Below are 25,601 nucleotides of genomic sequence, written 5' to 3'. Positions count from 1 at the left end.
GGGCCTGGGCGCGCCGCTCCCGGCGGCGGCGGCGGCGCAGTTCCCGTTCCTGTGGCTGTTCCCGTTCCCCTCGGGCAGGGCCGGGCGGCGGCCGCGTCTCGTCCTCGTTGCCCCCTCCTCCCCGTGCCTCGCAGTGGTCGGCGCCGGTGGCGGGGAGGGCGGGGAGGGAGCGCGGCGCCGCCGCATGCATCGCTGATGGAGCCGGGCTCGGGGCTGCCGCAGCGCAGGGCGGGGGGCGGCGGGCTGGACCTCGGGGCGGGCTCGGCGGCGGGGTCGCCGGCGCTCTCGGGGGGGCAGTCCCGCCGCAGGAAGCAGCCGCCGCGCCCGGCCGACTTCAAGCTGCAGGTGATCATCATCGGGTCGCGGGGGGTGGGCAAGACCAGCCTCATGGAGCGATTCACCGACGACACCTTCTGCGAGGCCTGCAAGTCCACCGTGGGTAAGGGAGCGCGTCCCGTCCCGTCCCGTCCCGTCCCGGGGGAGGGGGCGCTCCTCCCCCCGGTGCCCGCCGGGCCCGGCCGCGGCAGCGGGGCTCGGTGCGGCGGCCGCCCTTCCCCGGCCCCTGTCCCGCCTTCCCCCGAGTGCGGGCCCGCTCCCGCCCGCCGGGCATTCCCTCCCTGACCCTGTCCCGCTCCCGGTGCGCGGCGGTCCCGACCCCTTCCCGCCCCGGGCAGCGGGGTTGGGCTTCCCCGGTGGGTTCCTCGGCCGTGGAATCGCACGGGCTTGCTCGGTGCCGGACTTGAGCAGCGCTTCTTGGGAAGATCGTGCATGTCCTAGTTACCTTTGCGTGTTCTGAGAAGCTGCTGGCTGTGCTGTTTCGGCCTTGCTAACGGCAAGCAGTGTAAAGAAAAAATTAGGCATGGTTGGTAAAGCAGGTTTTTGTGCTTAAGTCTTAGATGTTGCGTGTAAAGAGACAGAAGTATTTCAGGAGTTGAAAAGTTGCAATGTGTATTCTGTGTACTCTTCCAATGTATTATTCAACTACTCTTCCAGACCGCAGTCAGATTAACTCCAGATGGCTGCTATGGCTTCGTGAAGAACCCTCTGTGATGTTAGATCCGAGGTTAATGTTTTGTTTCTTGAGAACATTGCGTGTTTGGCTCCTCATACAACTAACTAGAGAGCAAGCTCCTAGTTGTGTAGTGTGCTGTCTTATTCATAGTTTAGTCATCTGTGCGAGTCTCAGAGGTAATTTAATGCCTGCTGTCTTGTAATACACAAGTGTGTAAAGGGAGGAAAACAAGCTTGTTAGTCTGTGTTGTTATTAGAGTCCTATCCTTGGAAGTTGAACTCTTGAGTATTGCAGCAAGGTGGTTGTTAAAGTCTGTGTCACTGGAAAATATGTATGCCTAGCTTAATTGTAGCTTGGAATGTGAGGGAATTTATAGCATCTGATGAAAAGTGATTGTATTGCCTTTTAGAAACTGAGAACTGTAGCAAAATGATGCACAGTTACTCATACTTTTGTTTTAATGTGTGCTTTACCAGTTATTTAATTTTTTCCTAGGCTAAAAATCCAGATGTGGTAGTGCAGATTAGCAGTGTTGTATTGATAAGTTTTTTTTTGTTTGAAGTTGACAGCTTAACCTTGTAAAAGTTAGACGGTGATAGCATACCAGAGGTATTAATCCTCAAAGGATGAGTTGTAATGAAGAAATGTTGATGGCTTGTCTAGATGAACAGATTAATTGAATTTATGGTACAACTAAAGTACAATTAATTGAGGAATGTATTCTTTATAATTTCTCCAGGTCCAGACATTGATTTTAACTCTCCTGCATCTTCTTTAGGTTGACCCGCATTAAGGGTTCCATCAAGTCTGGGCTGCTCTCTATAACTGAGGTTAATTTCCTGCTGTGAATCTTGGGAAGTGAGGGGAGGTGGTCCAGACTTCCAGGCTGGTGCCTTTTGAACAAAACTGACTTCCTAAATAACTGAGACAGTGATTTAAGCAGAGAAGCTTCCTTATTTTAGGGAAGAAACAGGAAATAAGTAGTGATATGCTGCTAGACAGAAGGTTACGTAATGTTTGTTTTACAAAATGTGCCAACATAAAGCAGCATAGGGAAATCATCTTGTGCCAAAATACATGCAGAAGGACTTGATAGTAATGGCATTCTTTCAAGGTCCTCAGACTAAACTTGAGAGCTGTTGAGATTCCCCCAGATCTTTTGACTGCTAAATGAAAGAGCTTTTCACAGTCAGCTCGTACTCTTGATTTTTTTGCGCTATAAAGTAAAAATAAAACAACCTGTGCTATTTGCATTTCATATAGATTGAAAATAACCCACATTCCAAAACAACCAGAGTTCAGCCTCTAATGCACAGTTGTAATCATAAAGCTCTTCTTTTGTTACCACTTAACTGCAGTGGTTTTCAAGAATTTGCAAGTGGAGAATGTGTTGTGAAACATCAGTGAAAATGCTGTGACTGGTCCAGTTACGTAAACTGAATATACACCTTGATATTAAATTTGAAAAGGCCATGTAACCAATCAAAAAACTGCATGTTGTTGTATCTACCTTATATTAGCAAAGCTGTATTAAAAATGGAGAGCTAGAATACATATTTACTTCCTTACCTTGATATTAATGGTCTCAACCTTGCTTTCATTCTTTTATACTAAAACCTGTGGACATATAGGACAAAAAGAACAACATTTAGTACCTTAAGCTTTTGTATGAAAGCAGAGCTACTCAGAGGACTTCTCTGACAGTGGCAGAATTGCAAATGCCCAAAGACCCTTTCTGTCTCCTGTCCCTAAGAGCTGATGTTATTGTAAAGTGGAGCATTTCTGCAGAAAAGGGATGTTGTGGATTCAATTAAGAAAGATACAGTATTTAAATGCTAATTTAAGAAGACTATGTCTCCAGATTGGTAAAGAAAAATTCTGTAATGAAAACACATCAACATGTCTTCAGTCTCAGCTCAGATGTGGAACTTCTTTGAAAGTGTTCAAAAATAGCTTGGCAGGTTTCAGCACATTATTCATAACAGCACACAATGTGCTGTTGATCTAAAATTCTTTTGATGTATTTATTTTGGGCATTAAATTAGTTCCATGGAATATTGTGTCTCCTTAAATCTACTATTTACATAGCACTAAGAATACCCAATATGCTCAAATATTTACTGATATTTGAAAAATTTGTAAAATTTGTAAAATTACTCTCTCCATGCCAGTGTCAAATCCACTGTCTTTCTGTCATGGAACAATAACTTATTCAGGGGTAATATTTGGATCATATTAGCTTTGTCAAGAAACATAAATACACTTTTTCTTTTAAAGTAAAATTTGATCTCCATTTATTATTTGTTGCCTGCATTATTCATACAAGAGCAGAATTCAAAGCTATCACTTGAAGGTTTTCCAGACTTGACAATTAAAAAAAAATACACACCAAATATGGTGTGAAGAAGAATGATCTTTCCAAGGGTAGTGAATAAATGCTCATTGCCACATTCGTAAGAAGATTCAAGCATGGGGGTGAAGAAACTGTGTTTGCCTCTGCTTCTTCCACCCCCTTATCCCACCTCACTAAAAGAAATGCATCAGATCTCCATAGTCGTGATGTTAAAGTTATATATTAAGTTTTTTAAATATTGCTGTCTCAACCTCTTTTTCATCAGAGTCCCTTTATTAAATACTCAGTGGCCTCTGCTCTCTTCCCGGCATCTCTTCAGATACTGCTCAGGCTCATGGTTCTATGTCCTACCTAATCCACCAATTCTTAGTTCATTCCCAGTCTCCCTGCTGTTTTTCTTCCAGGACAGATCTACAGAATTCCAGTACTCAGCAGTATTTCCTGTTGATCTAATTTTTCTGCAGACATTACACTTCTCTCAGTGTTTTATTATCTGAACCTGAGGTTCCTGCTCTCTCAAATGTGAGGCCCTGCACTGACTCACCTCTTAGGATGCTGATTGTTCTGGTCCCTCAAATCCACTTGGGCTCCTCAGCTTTTCTTGTACATGCTGGCTCAGTATGTAAAGTCTCTTGAGACCTTGTCTAATCTTTCATCTCTTTTCCACCAGGTCTAAACTCTTGACAATGCCAGTGCAGTTGATGTGCATTGCTGGCTGTTTTAGCTGCTGTTCATAGGAAACCAAAGTATCACTTGTAGTAAACACTAAAGTTTCGTTCTGGCCTCATTTACAAGCAAAATAATAGAGGAGTTTGTAATGGGAAGGTTTGTTGTGGATCAGGATGGGAGTTTAGTGACCTGTGATCTGTTCTGGGGTAATTGTAACCTGAGGGATGCAGATCAGTGTCATGTAAATGCAAGACTCCTCTGACTTCACAGAAAGGCACTTTGCCCTTGTTTCACCTTCATGTGAAATGGTGTGGAAGTTGGAAACTCCTGAGATTTACAGAGGTCCATAGCTTTTCCTTTCAAGTGGTATTTTTCCAATTATTTATTTTTAAAATATCCATGTCCATGCCAAATTCCTAGTGTCCATCAAATAAACAATAGCGATAGTGAAAACTTTAGCCTTGTCTTCTATCAGAATGCTCTTAAGCAAGGCAACTTCTGTCTTTAATATATAGACATTTATATATGATACACAAATATATAGATATATGCCTTTTTATCTGTATGTATGCATATGTTTGGGGTTTTTCCCACAATTCAAACCTGTCTTCATTGTCTTTATCCTTAAAAAATGTGGGCTAACAACACAAATATTCTGTTTCATTCCCATAAGCTTGTCATATAACATAATGATTTTCACTTAAAAGTACCAAACTACTCACTTTTAAAGTATCTGTCTTTTTTCAGAACTGCCCTTTAAGTTACTCCTCAGTCTTTTTAGTTATGTAATCAGTATTCTCACAGGCACTGTAAACACAGTATGTGGATTACTAATGATTTTATTTTTTTTCAGTAAATCAAAACTGTGGCTTAAAAATTAATTTAGTAATTTGATGTGATCGGAGTTGAACAATCTATATAAAATTTCCAGAAAATCATTCTGAGTCAACTAAAAGAACATTTCTTTATTTGATACACTTGTGTGTGCCTGTGGGCTCTCTGACAAGTACAATTAATTTTAATTTTATCTTTAAAGATTCCCCCCCCTTCAATAAGATGGCACTGAAAGCTTACTTTTAGTGGGGAGAAGGGAGAAAGAGTAAAAATAAATATTTCTTAGTTCACCACATCATGACAAAGTAACAGTAAGATGTTCTTGCTTTAGTCAAGAAATGGCTCGTAACTCAACATGAGAAATTTCTGCTGTTATATTTTTTAAAAAAAACAAACTAAGTTTCTATGAGGGATGAGTAATTCTGTGAGAATTGACTGTTGTTACTTTTGCATATCCAGGGTGCTAATACATCTGGTTTTATGTCTTCTTGACTAGTGCAGAATAGTGTAAATAAACCATACCAATACCTTATTAATGGTGTGCTTCAGTTTCTTGCCAAACTATAAACAGAGAGAAGCAGGAGGCTGGAAACTCGCAGAGAAAAACAGTTTTGTCTTACACAAAACCTAAAGATAATTGGGGGCACGTATGAACCTCCTTGTTTGTCTTTGGAGGTGCAAATTTTATCAGAAACCTGTATCCCCTGGAAGCTGCATTTTAACTTCAGGAGCAGTGTAATCACATGTAATGGACAACATAGAGACTCCAGCAAGTGAAAACACCTGGCCAGTCATTGTTTGCCCCAGATGTGTCAACTAAGTGTATTTTATAGTGTTTAGTATAGTCAGCAATGGTTTCCTATGCATTATCATTTGAATCCTTATAGGTGAACTAAACTGTCATTTAAAACAGGAAAAGGTGGGTAGATAATATAAATTATTATGGTTTAGGAATAGGGTTTTGTGGAGATACAGGTATTTTAATTGCCAAGAGAGTACAAAGAAGAGTAAATTTGAAGTTGAACTTTTGGGTTTTTTTCATTTGTAAACTAGATGTTAACTTCAGCTGGTAGAAATATTCAGGCACTGGGTTATATCAACACTACAGGACTGTCAGAGAGCCTTGTCATCCCTAGTCAGGACATATATGAGAATACACAAATAAAACAACAGGCAGAGTGAAGAGGCCACTTGAATGGTGTCAAATGGGGAGTTAGGTTTGCAAGGAGAGTGGAATGCAGCTGTCAGACTCAGTCTCTGCTGTGAACAGCTGAGCGTGTCATTAGCAAAGAAAAAAAAAATAGGACCATAGAATTCTCAGGGACTTCTGGAAGTTGGTTAGCAGCACTTCTAAAGCTTATTTCTGCTGATATCCCAAGAAAAGGGAAACTTGATACCCAAAACAAAATTCTTATAGGTTCTGTCTTCTAAAAATCTGCATAGTGTTGCTCATGAAATAACATCTTTTTTTTTCCATTCTGTTTTCGCTTCAGGTCAGGTGGTTGTTGACCAGTAGCTCAGTGTGTTTTTCTGTTTTATAATCAGAAGTTTGAGGATAAGTCCTGTTCATGAAGCCACAGAGAGACTTATTCCTTCCAGTTTCCTCTTCAACCTCATTCATTTTGGTACCTGCTTTGAACTTAGTATCCTAAATAGTGTCAGAATCTTAGGTTTTCTGAAAGGCCTTATGATTTTATAGTCCACAAGAATGTAAAGAAATTATAATTTCCTCCTTTCTCACTGAATTGGGAAGTCCCAAGCCTCTGAAATGTTTAGAAGCTGTATATTGGACATTAAAAAAAAAAATCACTCAACTACACCTTCAGCATTTAGTCACTGCATGTATATTACACAGAAAAAAAAGAAAATTGGTATCTGTTTCATTCTAGTCTGTAGTCCAGTTGCCAGTTGAGGTATGGGTACACTTTTATTTTAGGCAAGCAGTCTCAAATGTCTGCATGCTAATCGTTCTAGAATTACACACTTGAAGTTCTATGGACACCGAACTTTACCTGCCTCTAAAGTAATCCCCAAACATACTTTTATCTGACTTAGCACTAAATTATTCCAAATTTCTTCTTTGACATTTTTAAATTTGTAACAGGCAGTTTAAAGAGGTATTTCCACTTTGGTGTCTTTTAAAAACTAACTTCTTGCCCTAGAGTTCGATTAAAACAGGTCAAAATGGTTTGGGGCATTTTTTTCCTGGAACAGTTTCTGTAACCTTTTCTTGTCCTCCCTGTGTACTTTTTGTTTTTGATTGTGTCCTCATGTCAAGCAAGATGATAGAAGTCAGAAGGTATGCTCTTGAGCATCGTTTCATTGACTTTGGCATTTTTGGGATAGGTGTTTGTGTTACAAACCAGGACTAATAAAGATGGTTGTTACCTCAAAACTTATATGACCTCAGTTATCAAATGTAGCAGAAGTAAGATTTTTTTTTTTTTGTGTAATGCTGTCAGATGCCCAAATTCAATAACCTGTCATAGTCTTCAAATTATATGTCTGTTTTAAGGGTTAATTGGTATATGACCTCTGAATTTTTAAATTGTGTTTCTTTAAGCGTGGTCTGATTATCTTTCACTGATTGAATTACTTTGATGCAAATCACTAATAGGCCTCTGAAAATTGAATCCATTGGAATTGATTTTAGTTAGAGGGGGTTTTTTGTGCTCTAGTTGCATCTGTTTTCCCAGCTCTTCCATTAACTTTGTTGCTGGATATCTTGTCCACTGAAAGGTCACTCTGTATGCATTTAGCAAAACTGTTTCCACTTTCTTTTTCTGTCTCTTATGAAAGGAAATTAAAGATTGCAAATTTGCAAACATAAAATGCATAGTAAGAAGTTGCTTTACTATTTTATTTCTAAACAAATACTTTTATATTTAAAGACATACACACAGCTGGGTGCAGCCTATCTGAGTTTGTGATTTAGCAGACAGCCTCCAGTTCCTGTTTGGGGTGAGAAATTAATGTGTTGTAGTCAGTTCTGGGCTAGGCTTCATTTTTATAGGATTTCAGTCTCAAGTTTGAAACAGTCTCAAGTTTGGTTCATTGACAAAAGATGTCATCCTTAGTAACTTGCCTTATCTAGAACTTCATCAGTGTGCTGCTGTTTTGATTCTCTGTTCTGTTTCTTTTAAGTCTGTTTAGTTTTGAAGGGAGTGCAGACAGGTTGGCTGTGTGTTTATTAATAGACTTTTAAACCCTTCTGTCCTCGTAGCACTTTGTTTTTCCTGGAGGAGGCAGAGCTTCAGTTGAGCCCATGTTGTAATAGATGTTCTTTGCATGAAGTATGTTTTTCATCCAAAGTTCACGTGCTGCTAACAGTGATGGTGTCCATTAAATAAAATGTTCCAAGTCCTTGACTTCACACACCAGGTTAGTGTTGCTGTCCTTAATGCCTTATTTGACATATATTTAGCCTGTGGGGAGAGGAGAGCCCCCTTGCAGATTTAAGTTGTAGGGGAAGTTCAATCGGTATGTTTCAAATGCAAAATTAGAAACCCAGACCTGAGGCTGAGATCTGTATTTGTGTGTCTTTTACATTAGTTCTTGGAGAATGTTTGTTTGGACTCCTGAGAAAGGCCTTTCCAGCAAAAAATAAGGGTAAAAATGTGACATCCAAAACACATACAATTTTAATCTGTAAAACCCATGAAAAGAGAGGTGGTGATTTGGATTTACTTGTTGTCTGAGTATAATAATTTTGGAAAATTATTGATTGCCTGTTGTCCATGCAAACCTGATATATAGAGACAAAGCTGACTTTTTGATGGGAGGGGAGATTGTAATAAGCCTTTTGGTTCCCCTTGCATCACTGTGACCTGGAAAATGGCATGCTTCAGTATGCTCATAAGCACATGCACTTCTTGGATTTCTTGGCATGTGTAAATTTTGTTATTCATTTGACAGTAAATTAGCCAGCAGGCCTTTAAATGCAAGCTGGGTAGCATGCTAGCCAATGATAGTTTGCTGGTATTGTCATAGCTAGAGAAAGCTTTTTTAAATCCTTTCTTTTTATAAGATATGTTATTCAGATTTAATGCAGTTGTCAACAGTAATTGTTAATTCTTCTATTTTATTGAACTATATATAAAACCATGCCAGAGTAATTATATGGATAGCAGAACTTTTAATTTAAATATTTCCATTAACATATGTCAAGTTAAATAATTTCTTTCATTGGCCTTTTTCTTAACTCAATGCAATGTTTGAAATTGAAGTGGAAAACAAATTATTGTGTTGTTGTTTTAATTGAATTACTAATTTGTATGTAAACTCGAAGCACTGGCTTTGGCAGTCTTTGGTGAAACATGCTAATGAAACCTGACAGGCTTAGGAATTTGTTTCTTCATGTGCAAAAGGAAAGCTGCCAGATTTTTTCCTTCAGTATTGGCAGGCATGAAGCTTTTGGTATTGTGTTGATGCTTACAGAGCATTACTAATTATAAAAAGTAGTTGAGCAACCTTTGCAGAGTTCTGGCAGTCTGTCTGACTTAAGTATTAAATGATTCAAATGATTCTGTAGATGATTCTGTCTGCTTTTCCAAAACTGTTACTTATTTGTATTATTCCTTGCAAAATTTCACAGTAGGGAAATATTTAATGGTGTGACTCTAAGATAATTAATAGAAAGATCTGCCTTGAAAGTAAGAATGATGGTGACATATTATTTATTTTGAAACCATCTCTTTAATATTCAGGCTTTTTTCTACTTCATTTTTTTCATATATTGTGTCTTCTAATCCCAGGAAGTCCCATGTTGGAAACGTGGTTTATTACAACAGTCGGGTTTTCTCTCTATAGTTAATTATTTTATTTTTAAAAATATAACAAGAGCTTTTTTTTGTTTGTTTGTGTAAGACAACAGTGGTTTGTATAAGCCATTTCCATAAAAATATTTCTGTTTTGTAGTTATTGAAACTTAAATGAAATCCCTTTGGTTTAGAGAGATGATCAGAGATGATTTAGACTTTTTTTGACATCAAATGAATGGCAAATCATGTAGTATGTTGTGTATGGCAGAATGGCAGGATTGGGATTGAGATGTCTGGGTAGTTATATTCAAACTTCCTTGAGGACAGGAGAGGTTTGAGGCAAGCAATTACAGTTAATTAAGTAAAGTTACTATCTTGTAGAAAAAGTTGTGACTATTAAGACAATTGCATTTTATAGTTTAAATGCATTTATATAGAGATAAGGCTTATGACAGTAGAAATGGATGCATTTATATAGAGAAAAGGCTTATGACAGTAGAAATGGATGTGTGTTTCTTTAAAAAATATCATTTATTAGACTAGAACTACAATAATTCTCATTTCACACACTTTGGATACTAGAACATAGCTGGATAATTTCTCTTCTGCTTTTGCACTAAGACAGTTGCTTTTCAGAAGCGTACAAAAAGATTTCTTGAAGTTAAGATTAAGAAATTCTTTGAAATTTTAATAATTTCAATATTTTTTATCAATTTGCATATGAATACTTGAAAATTGCCATTAAAGTTTTAGACTATTTAGTACAAATCAGTTTAACACAATAACTCCTGGGATTTGAAAGAAATATGTTTTTGAAAGAAAATGTTTTTAACTGAAGTACAGACATCATATATTCTGAATCTCTCTCCAAGAACTCGTGATTAAGTGTGCTAGACACTATTGAGGACATGGGAAATGAGGACAAATGTCATGATGTGATGACCATTACTTTTATCAATATGCTATGTGCAACTGCAAGCTGTTAGAGGGGATATTTGTTTAGGAGAATGAAGATCAGTGATCCTTTCATTTTTTTAATCTGGCTGAACAATGTCCACCTGCTCTGCAAACTAAAAATATGGACATAATGGCCAAGTTCAGTTCCTTCTGTCAAAGTTAAATTCAGTCTCAATTCTTAATATCAGCAGGGACACTCAGCTTTTAGCAAGGGTAGTCTTTGGGAAAATGTGTCATTTTTGTTAGAGGAAGTAAAAATTACTTTTCCTCTTCAGATTCATCCCAGTTCTTAGTTTACAATTGCACAAGAGTGTTTCCCACACATTATGCATCTACGTATCTGTGTGAATTTTAAGTGTAAAGGTCTGAACCCTGTTCTCATGTCTATTTTTATTTCTCCCTTTTTGATTTAGCTCTGTTAGGAGGGATGATGTGTAGAAGGAAGAACTGAAGCAAAAATCTTCATACAAATGTATCCTAAAATGAACAGGTTCACAATCTACAAATCTTTTATATTCTAGGATATTTATTCCCTGATACATTTTTGTAGTTAAGGTGGTAATCTTTTGTGTCTAGGTATTGTTTGACCACAATGTCTTATATATTGCTAGCCAGCATAATTTTTTTAATAGAAGTTAAATCTTTCTGTATAACAAAGTATTCATGGTTCTATCTTTGATATCTAGCATGCATTCAAAATGTGACTGGAGTTTTGAGATGATGAATAAAAGTACCATACAGGTATAAAACAAATTTTAAAAGTCAAATACTCTCTTTGAATATAAGAAGTTTGCTAGTAAATATTTGCAAGATTTAACAATGACAGTCTTGACAAACTTCTTGATAAACTAGCCTCAATTCCAGCACTTTGCAGATGCTAAGCATCCCTCCTGGAAGCCAGACCTATATTGTTCCTGCTTCACAAACAGCAAAACTGATGTGGAGGGATTGGTTCTGCTCCATGCCTCCAGGGCATCTGTGCCAGTTGGAAGTAGAACAGGCTTGTCCTTGGCAGTCGAGGTGAATAGGACAGAAACAGTCATACTATGCCTGTTGTTTCGCTGTTGTGTTGGGTTTACCTGCTGCTGGAAATTTTGCACAAAGTGGAAGGTTTATGTTGTGATGCTGCCAAATTGGATGGCTCACAGACTATATAGTGGTTGTTAAAGCTCCAGGATGTTCCTGAGTTGACCATAGTGGGGCAAACCCTTCTGCTTGTTCAAACTGTTATAAGTTGATCTAAAAATAAAAAGTATCAAAAAATAATAATTACACCCTCATTACTTTTGCTTCTTATTCCTCCTTTTCTGTTTACTGTATTTTATTTATAGGTGTTGATTTTAAAATCAAAACAGTAGAGCTAAGAGGAAAGAAAATTAGATTACAAATCTGGTAAGTAAAACAAACATGCAACCAGCAGTATGTTTTAATTTTTATGTTCTAGCATGAATTAATATGCTTGTCTAATACTACTATTAACTGTTATAAGCTGGTTTAGCTCTTACCCTATTACTTCTCTCCTCCATTCCCACAAGACTTAATCAAAACCAAATAGCTCTTAGATTTTTGTGAGGGTAAAGGAGGAGAAGGAGAGATAAAGTTAGAAGTAGGGCATGAATGTAATTACTGAAATATTAATACATCACAGAGGCCTTGAGCCCCTTCTCCTGGAAGAATGACATCACCTACACAAGAAATAGGAGTTCTACAAACAACAAAAGTTGACTGTATTAAATAGACACTAGAGAAAGTATATTTTGTTTTCCTTATTTTTCTGGACTGATTAAAACTGACCTTCATTGTAACAACAATTACAAAGCAACTGTAAAGTATTTTCTGTACTGTTTTTCTAAAACTTGGTATAGGCAGTGCTGTTTCTTTGACACTGTTTTTAAATAACTTCAAAGTGAAGGGCATTCAAGACTTAAGTAAATCATATCCACTCTAAACAGCATGGAAAAATAAAGCAATCCCATGCAAATAAGACCGCACTTTTACTGGTACTGATGTCCTACTACAGAAAGCTCAAAGTCTGAGCTAAACTCTTCCTTTATGGAGTAGGCTACCTGATTTCTGGTAATGGTTCTCCATGTTAGTGTTTAACACAATTTTTATTGTTTAGAAATTATTGAGCTAACTCTTCTGTTTTGCAGAGTAGTACAACATAAACATAATTATGAGAGAATAAACCAGCTATGTTCTATACATTAATCTTGCATACTACTATGTAGAAACTTAGCTTTGGTTTATTAACAGTGTGTGATGTATAATTGGCCTTGCAGTTGAACTGTTTAGGCTGCTAACAATCCATGGGGGGGAAGCTCTAAATATTCTTTTTATTACACTTTTAGGATATTCTGGTAGTTTTTCATTCTTAACTACATGGATGCAGTGAATTCAGTTTACTAACTCCTCTTGGCAGGTCACCATCAATTCTGTCTGTCACACCATGTGTCTGTCTTGCTTCCCTCTGAGTTAACTGCTGCTTCATCTTTGGTCTCATCTGTCACCTAAAACTTGAATGTTAGTGGCATGTCTTCATTCATCTGTCCCTGTTTGGAAACCTATGACCACAAGGCTGGCAGTTGAGCCAGCAATTGTTAGCCAGGGTCTGCTGGAGCTGACAGAGGTAACAAAAAATTTTGATGTGAAGATGCTAATGTATGCCTAATATGCATTACTGTGAAATGTGCTAAGCTTATAAAAAATTTCTCATGTTAAATAAATATATTATAAGAGTGAAGTTTTTTTGGAAAAGAAATGTTTAAACCATTATTTTCCACATATTGAGAATATGCTAGTATGATATAGGAAACTTTAAAAAATGAATTTAAAAGTTGATACGTTCCTAAGATGTGATAATTGCTTCTATGGGAAGCCATATAAAATGGCAAGGAAAACACAATGTAAAGAGATAATATTTTAAAATATGATAAAAATCACAAACCTGACATCCTGCTCCTAAGTGTCACTTTCTCTCCAACAGTGGCTGTTAAAATTTTGTTCTTGTACTTGATCTTTAAAACTGCCTTGGCATACTTCCAGTTTTTTTTAGAAAAGCAATTATATAAGCACAACTTTTCTAATCCATTCTGAATTCTGTTGTGTATGTTGTTGGTCCTACCTATAAACTCTTATTATCACAGAATCATTTAGGTTTAAAAAGACCCTTAAGATCAACAAGTCCAGCCATTAACCCAGTGCTGCTAAGTCCCCCAGTAAACGCTGTCCCCAAGGGTCATGTCTGCATATCTTTACAGGGTCATGTCTGCATGTCTGTTAAGGTGCTCAGCCTGGGCAGCCTGTTTCAGTGCTTCACAGTCCTTTTGGGGAAGAGATTTTTTTCCTAATAGCCAATCTAAAGCTCCCCTAGTGGAACTCAAGGCTGTTTCCTCTTGTCCTGTCAGCTGTACTTGGGAGAAGAGACCACCCCTCACCTGGCTACAGCCACCTTTTAGGGAGTTGTAGAGAGTCACAAGGTCTCCCCTGAGCCTCCTCCAGGCTGAACAACCTCAGCTCCTTATTATACCTCCAGTTGTTGCATTGAAGAGGAAAGGAATTTATTAAGTCAAACACTTGGAAGTTTAGAAATGCAGACTTCAATTGCATGGCTGAGCATAAGTCAGTCTCTTACCTACACAGTGATGGAATTTAGGCTGCCTCAAACTTCCTGGTAGTGTTATATACACTGACTGCAGTAACTTTACCTAAAAAGATCTGTTTATTCAGTGAACAGATAATTTCTGAAGTTTTTGCTTATCTGTTTTCTTAAAATGACTGAAGTTACATTTCAAAGCATGAAATTTTGCTTTTTTTTTTTCTAGTAATTTGATGATTCTTTTTCCATAGTCATACGAGAATGGTTTTTAAAAAGTTTATTTTGGTATTTTTATGGTCACTTGACCTGTCTCTCCCCTGACCACTCTTAGCAAAGAGTTTTCCACAAAGCTCTACCACTCAAGTTTATCAGAAGATACATTACAGCAGTACAGTGTTGAATATTTCAAGAGATTAAGTGTGCAAGACGTCCTTTTGAAAGTAGCTTTCACCTGCTGCTGTTAGGAGAGTAGAATACAAAAGGACTTGTCTCCTGTGTCCTTTTCATAATGGGGAACTGTGCCCTGAGGATCACAGAGGTATGTCTGTTCTCACCTCTAGCTTCCAATCTGGTCCCTGCTTCCTCTATTTCCCCGACTTGCAGTCAGGAAAAACCTTCTACTCCTTAGATTATGCAATGATAGAGAACAGAGAGTAGTATCCACCTTTTCTGTACCACCTGGAATGGTTAGTAGCCCCTTGGTTTGCCAGAAGTGGTAGGATACAGTAAATCAGCTTCTGCCCTGCAGTTCTAGGCAGACACAAGTTCCTCTGTCCTGTGAGAAGTAATACCTGCATGCAGCTCAAGTTACAAGGTAGAGTAACCAGAACTACAGGGTAGTGCAAGTGTCCAGGTAAATCCAAGCACCTGTGAGTCAGTGTTTCTTCAAAGCTGGAAAACTGGATCAAATAATAGGAGCTCCCCACTGATGCTTTGAAGCAGGACAGGAAGGTGTGCCCTCTCAGCTGAGTAATCTGGGCAGTCAGAGACACAAGCAGCTGACACAGCCACTTCCAGCTTCCCCTCTGAAAGGAGGGACCTGCTTGTGGGAAGCAGTGCTGCTCTGCCACTGCTTCCAGTTCCTTGCTGGTAGCCAAGGGAGCTCTCTGATACCTCTACACATTTAATGCTGAAGGTAGCCAGTGACCTGGGAACAAAACAAGCTTGGTTTGCTTCTGAAGGTGTTTTAAACCGATGCATTCTCATAAAAAAATTAACATTCTGCCGGCTCTGTTTTCTCAGAGACAGTTGTCTTGGAAAGCCCCTGTTCTAGAATATATAAGAATGTAATTTCTTTGGTTCAGTACCTCTGAAATAAATTATTTACAGAATAAAAGATTTTAAATGTATTTGTGGTTTATGGGAGGAAAAAATCTGTTTGACAGATAGAATTAACTTCTAAAATGACTTTAAACCATTTTTTAAAATATTGCCTATAAATTACATAGAAGCACAGAGCATGTGAAAGTGTTAAATTAGGGTTAAGTTTTTGCATAAGTTTCAAAATATTTTCACTTCTATTGCCACTTTACACCACTACTCATAAAAAAATTAATTTAACTAGAGAGCCAGAGGCAGTTTTGAGTCTGTCCATGTGTTTGTTTCAACTGGTTTAGGTAGACACAGGGAACATTTATGTAAAAGAGAAATTACCCAAAGATATTTTAATTAAGATTAACTGTATTGTGTTTTATGGAGTTTTATGCAGTCTGCCATAGAACATGACAAGTCAACACTTGAATATGGGCTTTGTGTGATTTTTTAATTTGCTTTTGTTTGTTATAATGTATGTTTGTATTTTTGGTACAATGTCTAGTTTCTGTTTGGGAAGCAAAAAACAGTCAAGCAGTTGGATTCTCTAATTGCAGATTATAGCTGTTTGAGGAGTCATACACTGTATGTTGCTGATTACAAATTAGAAAGGCCAGTGCTTTTCATTTAGAAAATTTTCTTGGAAAAAAAGAAAACAACAGAAGAAAACTGCTTTTATTGTTAAAAAAAGTAATCTGATGGGTTTTTTTCAGTTATGCCAAGTCATTGTACAAGTTATAGTAACTTCTTATTTGAACTTCTAGAATTTAGTTTAATTGGAATTAAATTGAACTGACTTCTGTTATTGTGTTGATTCTGACCGCAGCAAATAAAGAACTAGTAGCACTCAGTATCACTCATGAAAGTCATGAAGTTATATGTTAAACAGTGGCCATCTCCCAGCTTTCCACTAGTGCCTCAGTAGCTTTCCTTACTGAAATGCTCCAGCTGTAGGCATGCACTACAACCATGAGGATAGTATAGCAAGAATAATTGTTTCCTGCCCTGCATGTTAGAAGGCATTTGAAGTTGGATGTGCTTTTAATGTTAGCTCTGCATTAGGGGTTGTCATTCTTTCCTCAACACTGGAACAATTTGCTGGAAGAATTTTCATGAAAAATATAATGGCACCTAGTAGAAGACAAGATCTTCCATGCTAAAGATCAGCTTGATACTCAAACTGAAGTTTACTTAGGTAGCCTGGGGTTGCATTTTAAACATACTTATTGAAGAAATAGTTTTCCAACTTTCACCTTATAGCTTGAAGACTAATAAAATGTAAGGTAATGTTAGAGACAGCAAATACAGCTTATTTTCTTCCACTGTTCAAAGGAAATAAGGGTTAGAATATCATGCTCACAATCAGAAACCTGCTGACTGTTTTGATTTCTACCTGCTGCAGGAGGAGAGGTGAAATGTGAGGGAGTCAGTGTCTTCAAGCAAGGCAAAGAAAGTCTGTCATATTCCAGTGTAATTGGCATGACTCAGGTGACAGTCAGTGGTCATCTGGCCATTTATTATAGGTGTGGGCAGCCAGGCTGTCCATGGATGTTCTAAACTGGCCACAGCATGAAGTGTGTCCCAAACAGCCAGCAAGCCAACTACAGATTGTGTGACATTTGGGTGAAGGACTTACACAAATGGGAGCACAGGGTGCAGCAGCCTAGGAATGCTGTAAACTTTTAAAGAGTCTGAGGGTTTTGTGAAGAGAAGAGAAGCTGATAGTACCAGGTGGACTTGGAGATGGAGCACTCAGCAGCTGGGAAATGTGGGGTTGGAGATAGCTGGAGTAGGAGAGTTTTGTAATGTTGCATAGCTCTCTTCATGGCCTACTTATCCAGTGCACTGATGATGACTGCCTTCAGGGAGGGTGGTTGAACATAAGTGTTTGTTCCTCCTCTGTTTTTATAATTTATGTACTCAGTGATCTAGTGCATTGTGATGGAATTGCTAAAGGTCCTTAGCACTCAGCTGAAGGCACAGGCAGCTGACTCTGAAATACCCTCTTTATTTCTATTTTCCACAAGGGGCACAGAAAAGAGGGAAAAGACTGGCCAGCAAAACAAACTGACAGACAAAACCAAAAAGCTACTTTTCCCATTACTCTGAAAATAAAGATAGAATTGATTTATTCTCCCACATGAGATACGCTGTTCCACCTGCCATGTAGTTATCTGTGAACGATGGAACTAAAGTCTCCCATCCCTAATACACTTTTATCAATAGGCTGCATTAGCAACAGGTGGCTGGGGCTGCTCTGTGAGATCATAATTCTCAGAGTTCTCTTCATAAGCACTAGAGCAATGTTATCCATATGTGGAAAATCAACGGTTCATACTAAAATTACTAAATTTTTAACAGACTGTATATCTAAAGAATCTTCCAAAAAATGAATCTGACTGTAACAAAGAACTAAAGAATGTAGTTACTTGCTCTGAGTAATGTTCTTATATATATATATGTATAATTTCAGCTGCCAGAACTTGTATTGCTTTATAAAAAATGCCTCATTAGTGATAAGAAAACAACCAATTAACCATCTGTAACTGGTCTGCATTATTGCTGGTGCTGGACCTTATTAAAATAGGCTACCTATTTTCATTTCATAGGGTCCCAGAGGTTAATATGAATGTAATTCTGAAGTTCTGAGAGTGGGATTTGAATAAAAATAAAATAAAAATAGATGCAATGAATTTTTCTCTTCTGCCCTGTGTTGCAGTGTCATTGGCTTGCAGTGAAGTATAAGTCATGATTTTCCTACAGGCTGTGAAGCAGAGGTTCCAAATCTTTTTCTAATGGACACTGCTTTACTTTGTAAAATCACTAGCAAATATTTGTTGCTATCAAGTACACTTTTGGCAATTTCAGGGGCAAATTAAATACTCACTTTGTAACTTGCTTGAAATTTCTAAAGATTTTATGCAGAGTAAGATAGATTTATGGTAGTTATTCTACTGCTTGTTGTGCATAGAACTTTAAAGGGATTAAATCTTCAACGACAATCAGTGTCATTTTGTGAACATGACCTTTTTTTTTTTCTTTTTTTTTTTTTTGGTAACAGCTATTTCAGGTCTCCATTGTTAATCTCATTCCCAAGTTCATTCTTCTCCTTTTGTCTAAAATGTGACTGTTGAAGAGGAATAGTTTTGAACTTTTGAGTCTTAACACACATGCACACAATTTTTGTCACTCCACTCTTAATTTTGATCCATCTTTTGACTTGTTCTAACAGTGAAATTTCAAAATTATCCATTGACTTTGGGGGCTGAATTCAAGCAGCAAATGCTTGATCCCTTTGGAGCATCATATAAACTACTTTCCAGTTGAGATGCCAGTCACATTTTAAGACTTAGGATATGCACCAGCCGTTTTTTTAGTATAACTGCCAAAAATCTTCCCTGGGCAGGCTTGATGATGTGATTAAAAGCAGTTCAGAAGTTTTCACGGTTCAGTAAAAAATAACTCTTCTGTCTCATCCACTTTGGAACAGAAGCCATAGCTGCTATGGGTGACTTAGTGTCATTGCTGGAAGTTGGTCTCCAGTGTGAATGCACCCTGTCTGAAATACCTACAGTGCTGACAGTGAACATGGAAATGTTACTTGCACACCTCAGATAAAGTAGATCTTTGTGTGAAAGCCAGGTATCTAGTGCAAAAGTTGTACCACTTAGTGATTGCTCACTCTTTCCACTCACTTCTGTGCCAGTAGGTTTTGCAGTGATTTTAGAACCATGGTTGAATTGCTGTGGTTGGTCCAAAAAGAGTTTGAAAGCTCAAATAATAATGATCAGTGCATTGCTCATTTTATAGTTGGGTCTGTGGATGTGTTTAGTAAGCATGTATCCATTTATTTTTTTCATTTTTTCAGGGCTGTTAAAAAGCCCAACCAAAAGTCCACAAAACAAACAGACCCCAGTAACACAAAATCTTTAAGCTTTATCTCCTGGTACATTTTAATTGGATAACTTCACTCTCAGACTCATGTAGAAATGTTTGGTGGTCTTTCTTCATGAAGTTAGTATGGGATAAGTAGTTTTAATATGAATACTTTTTATGATTGAAAGTACTGCTCCATTTTTTTCCTGAAATTCTTACATATGAAAGGAAATGTAGTGTCTTTAATGAATGTGGGAGTGTTATTATTAAAATGTAAACAGTTATTCTGTACTTTACAAATTGGTGAAATATTTGTGCCACTGTTTGCTGCTGCTTCTTAGGGACACAGCAGGTCAGGAGAGATTCAACAGCATTACCTCAGCTTATTACAGAAGTGCCAAGGGAATTATTTTGGTGTATGATATCACCAAGAAGGAAACATTTGACGATTTACCAAAATGGATGAAAATGATTGATAAGGTATGCCTTAAGTATTTTCTTTTTACATACTTTTTTTTTTTTTTAACAAGGATTTTTTTTTTCCCTCAAAGAAATTTACAGCATCTGTTTAGGATTAATAAACTACTGTCAGCTAATTTTCACTGATTACTTTTAGCCAGGATTTAGCATTTATGTGGTTTTGTTAAAAAATGGTTATCCATTCCTGCTTTCTTGAACTAGAATTGTCCCAGTTAGGAGTGTTAGTGAAAATCTGTAACATTGCTCATTTACCTTTGCAGTGGAGGGAGGGGGGTTTGTTTCCTGGCTGTGAAATAAGGTCATTGTGTTCATTCTTAGATAAACTAGAGCAGCTAGTTCTCCAGTCACATTTTAAAAATGGAATTTAAAAATTTAAAATTTTTGAAAGAATGTTTGGGAAGAACTTAGCCTATAAAATTCATCAGTGTGGTTCCTTATTTAGTAGTAGAATTGCCCTTTTTTGTATTGTGTTTGCATTACAAAATCTTATGTTTCTAGGTTTAGTTAATTAGAACTGTTTTAATTGCAGTATGCTTCAGAAGATGCAGAGCTTCTATTAGTTGGAAATAAACTGGACTGTGAAGTTGATCGAGAGATTACTCGGCAGCAGGGAGAGAAGGTAAGGACAGGTCTAGAGGCAAGGCTGTTGTTGCCTTGCTGCTGATGGTCCGTGGCTACTCTTGTTCAGACTTGGATGCAGGGAGCATATTGAGAGTGCTGATGGTCTCTCAAAATCCACATGGTGTTTATTTGCATATAATGTACAGTTGTAAGTGTTCCTGCTGGAGTGGTATGTTTTCTGTCTAAAGAAAGAGTAAGCTACAAGTCAGCTTACACTCTACCAGTAGTGTAGGGAATACTCCTTTTTGGAAAGAGGACATAGTGAAGACATGAAGCACAAATGGAGATCTCCACTCAGGAAATGTTTGTGGGCCTTCTTTCAGTACTATTTTTGAACAGGCAACAGCCTTGCTCGATTACTTGGTTCACCTTTGTTTTCACATTCCTTTTGTTCTCTTGCAACCCCAAAAGTGTTAAGGAACCTGACAAGAGAGTATGTTTGTTGTAGTGTGATACTCAGCACCATCTTGACCAGAACAATGTCAGTATGGGCATACACAAACATTTGGAAGTGAAGGCTTATTCCAGACTTTTGGAGTCAAGGCTGATTTTTGCATCTGTACTTCCCTTTTTTTACATTTTCAATAATAGAGATTAGCTGTTCTGACAAGTTCTTTCTTTTTGGCAGACTGCAGCAATATGTGTCAGCTGAATACATTAATTAAGTTTGGAAAAATGCAGAGCACTTCTCCAATAAACCTATTTTAAGCAAAAATTAGCTATATGTTGCAATATTTTTGTACCATGCAGATTCAGGATTATTAATTGAATTAGACTTCCGTCACAGATTTGGGGAAAGCTGTGTTTGGGGGTTTTTTTAAGGTTTTATGAGGAGGATATATTTGCTATCTATGGCTGTTTGCACATATCCTCATGGAATTATTTTATTTTCTTTCCCATCAGTTTGCACAGCAAATAACTGGGATGCGGTTCTGTGAAGCAAGTGCCAAGGATAATTTTAATGTGGATGAAATATTTCTAAAACTTGTTGATGACATTCTGAAAAAGGTAAAATACTCAGGTGGTAGTATTCCTCTGGTCACACAAATAGTCCATGTTTAAATAATGACTGCACATGCTTGGGAGGACAGAGAGCAAGTACATATTGTTAGGTAAAATTTTTGGATAATACACAATGGGCATGATGCAGTTCATAGACTGCTTACCACTGCATTTCACTAATAAGAAGGCCCTGAAATTGAGGCTTTCTGTCAGTGAACTCTTGAAATTATTTCTTTCTATGCAGATGACTGTTTACAGGTGATTTTTTTTTTCTTTAAGATGCCACTGGATGTTATAAGAAATGAGTTGTCCAACAGTATCCTGTCCCTGCAGCCAGAGCCAGAAATCCCACCAGAACTGCCTCCTCCAAGGCCACATGTCCGTTGCTGTTGACTTGTTACTTCCTCCAGGGTGAAAAGTATGAGCAGGAGGGTAAAGAAAGTATCTGTACTACTCTGCACTACAATCATTTGGCAGTTTCTCGTTGCACTTTGTTATTCGAGTCAGAGCTACACACTAACTTGTAAATATGCAAATATGCAATCCTCTGTAGGATTCAACTATAACATTTAATTATTATCCCTCTCCCTCACAATGATGTTTCATTCATTGCCCCAGTGTTATAAATACTGTACAGTCGGTGGGGGTTTGCCACACATCCAGTTGAGGAGGAGGAGAAATTAAATCTATACCTATTCTTGACATAAATGTTGTAATAGTTCTTTGTTATTATAAACAGGCAGGCAGAAGCTCTTCTGGTATGAAGATAAATATATGGTGCTTTGCTAACTATTTTAAAGACAAGTTTTTTAAAAACAGAGGACTTTATGTACAAAGCTTCCATAATCAGCATTATGTTTCCTTTTAATGTAGTGAAAACATTTTTGGCTGTAGCATCCTCTGCTGACTGGACTTATTGAAAAGCTAAGTTTAATTTTTGGCAGTCTTTTATTTATTTTGTTTAATGCTGCACCCTTTCTTTGTGTACTGAGACATCACAGCTGGTGCAGATCTAAGATTGCACTTTGAAAAAGCATATATAATTTTCTGCATAAACATAAATTTGGCTACAAGAATCATTAAGTTTCAATAAAAGAATGGAGGTATATCAAGCTCTAAAAGAAGGTATAAAAAAGCAATGCTGCTGTCCTAGACAAATTCTTTCAAAAAAAAAAAAAAAAAAAAAAAGATGATACATTTTCCTGTGTTAGGGAATATATATATGTGTATTTTTGTCTGGACATCTGTAGGGATGGGGGAAGGGAACCTAAGGTAAAATTATTTTCTTTCCTAAGGGTGGAAATTATTCCCATCAAGCAAATACTGTGTTAGGATTTTGTCTGATAATGAACTTGTGAATTATATCTTTGGTATATCTTTTATTAAATGCACTGTTTAGTTTAGCTGTGGTAAATCAGTAGATACATATTTGAATAACTTGGTGTGTCCTGAATGTTGTGGTATTGAAAAACATTGTGGTCTTTCTAAACTAATGAAGTGCAAATAAAATTTTGTATTTATGAATGACAGTGGAACTGCACCTGTTATTAGAATGGCAAATACCAAGTGATGGGTAAAAGGTAGAATCTGGAATATGGAACAACACTTGTGTTAATTTTTTTATGATTTAATTTTTGTTTGACAGTTCCTTTAGGTGTACTTGGAAGAGCAGCAGACATTAGTTGTTCACCTTGGTCACTGCTCTGTTGGGAGAGCTGCTGATGGCCTGGCCCAGCTGATATCTTCAAATAGCATGTGACTGCTTGTCATGCTGTCTTAGCAGGTGGTCGCCAGACTATTAATTACACTGACAACACAAGTATAAACCAGTCTTTTTCACACTACAGCTTCTCTACTTTGCATTCTCTGGTGCTGGAACCCATTTTGTCACTTTTGCCACTCTTCTAGCCAGAATACTGGCACTGAACAGTAAAGTATACCACTGACTTAAACAGCTTCTCCCTGTTTTATGGGAGAAAAAAAGACACAACAAACTGTTAACACACACACACACACACACAAAAAAAAAAAAAAAAAAACCCCAAAAAAAAACAACAACAACAAAAAAAAACCAAACAAACCCTTATTTCACTGAATAAGCTCTGACATTCTGAATTCAATGCCATGCAGGCCTGTAGCACACCTGGATTTCTACTGACAAATTGATGAAAGCATGGTTGATATTTGTGCTTATGTCTTCTGCCACCTTGTGCCTAAACAGTTTGCTTTTTTAAATAGTAAACTTACAGTTTACTATCCTGTTGGTAAGATAAAATGAATTTCTTAAGCACTTCTAGGAGTTCAGATGATACTGTGGGCAATAGCAAGGAAGGAAAATTTATGGAAAGAGGGTTTTAACTTGACAAACATTTTATTTTAGCTGATATGTTTTTATTTGTACTTAGAAACTTGTGGTTTTTTTCCTGCAGTTTTGAATTTAATAAAAATTAAGAAATTTGACTTAGATAAACCTTCTTTTTGTAATTCTGTGCTGTTTGTATATAGGCAGATTGGGATCTCAGTCTCTTGTACCAAAAATTAAAAACTATTGCATTTAAGAAGGACATATTTATTTGAGTGCTTGAATGTATTTTATTATTCATTGGAAATCATAAAGTTTTCAGGAAACCTGTTTGCTTTTCTTCCATTATACTATGAAGAGGGTTTTGTCTCCTGATTTTATCTCTACAGCTTTTATATGAATCAAAACCAGTTTATTTGTGCCCTAGCTCCCCCCAGCTAGGTAGAGTGGTGAGGGGAGGGGGAAAACCGGTTATTGATGCTGCTCCCTTGTCTCATATGGAAGTTCAGCAGTCAGCCCAGCCTCTGTTAGAATCTAATGATGGATTGTTTGAATGGTCTGCACAACCATCGAGGATCGCAGGATGGAAAAAAAAAAAAAAGAAGATGAGCACTGGCACATCTGTGTTAGCAGATCACTGTTCTTTAGAAGCCCTGGTTAGGGGGGAGCCATTCCCACTCTTCAGGGAACGTGGGGGGACTGTTTCCTCCTAACACTGAGCCAAAAAGACTTTTTACCACTAAACTCATCAGGTGCTGCTGAGGCCCTTTAGTCCCTGGCAGGTTCTTCATGATGGACAAAATAAACATGAGAGCATTTTGATAAGCAAGCATGGCAAGCAGAAATCACAGGATTGTCATAAATTGGTTAGTATCATCTGTTCTGAAAAAGTGGGGGGTTCTTGACTTTCTTGAATCAAAGAAATAATGAAATTTTGAAATTATTAAATAGGTTGTGGTCATTGAAGGGTGGTTTGCCAGTGATTGCAATGTGGTGAGGATTTAATACAGTAAATTCCTAATACTGTATTACATGCAGTTAGCACTGTGTCTTCCGCCAAAACCAAATTTCTTATCTATCAGGAGATTGAAACAATATTTGATTGTGTCTCTAAACTTTTAAACCTGATTGTAATGGACATTCAGCCAGTGGGTTAATAGATCATTTCTTCACAAGTGAACAGAAAACAGGAACAGTGGAAATTTGTCTCATGTCTAATAGTCACAAGACAGGAAAAACTGAAACCACTGGCTTACCAGGACATCTTGAATTGTGCACTGTTGTGCTGTGTGTGCTAGAGAAATGGTGACAGTCAAATCTTCCTTTCACTAGATTTCTGTGCTCCTTCAGAGCAGAGATACACAACTAATGTCCAGATTTGGTACTGCTGTTGAAAGATGAGAAGAAGGTGGGAAAAAAAGGACTGGAAGTTAAAATACTGAAATTAAACTTCTCAGAACAACTCGAGGCCATTTTTTCTTTTTCTGTCACTTGTTACTTGGGAGAAGTGACTGGCCCCACCTGGCTATAGCTCCCTTTCAGTAATTTTAGAGAACAGTAAGTTTTCCCCCTGAGGCTGCTTTTGTCCAGGCTAAAGAACCCCTGGTCCCTGAGCCATTCCTCATAAGCCTTGTGCTCCAGGCCCTTCCCCAGCTACACTGGACACTCCAGCACCTCAATGTCTATTTTGTTGTGAACCTGAGCACAGGATTTGAAGTGATAGGAAGTGGTCCATTGAACACTAGCAGCAGCTACCTCAGGACCCTTGGATCCCATCCAGTCCCATAGACTTGTGTGGGTCTTAACTGGTGTAGCAGGTCAGACTC

The 25,601-nt window shown here is 37.8% G+C and overlaps 1 protein-coding gene across 1 annotated transcript; it reads left to right on the top strand.

The window, feature by feature from the left end:
• Positions 1-23,482, top strand: RAB12 (RAB12, member RAS oncogene family). The gene is made up of 6 exons (XM_079300135.1): positions 1-439; positions 11,917-11,977; positions 19,712-19,850; positions 20,380-20,469; positions 21,375-21,479; positions 21,753-23,482. The coding sequence occupies exons 1-6, from the start codon at positions 196-198 to the stop codon at positions 21,864-21,866; spliced, it is 753 nt and encodes a 250-aa protein (XP_079156261.1). The 5' UTR covers positions 1-195; the 3' UTR covers positions 21,867-23,482.
• The last annotated feature ends 2,119 nt before the right edge of the window (positions 23,483-25,601 follow it).

The sequence above is a fragment of the Erithacus rubecula genome, assembly GCF_903797595.1.
Source record: "Erithacus rubecula genome assembly, chromosome: 3".
Taxonomy (NCBI): domain Eukaryota; kingdom Metazoa; phylum Chordata; class Aves; order Passeriformes; family Muscicapidae; genus Erithacus; species Erithacus rubecula.
This window is presented reverse-complemented; position numbering and strand designations above follow the sequence as displayed.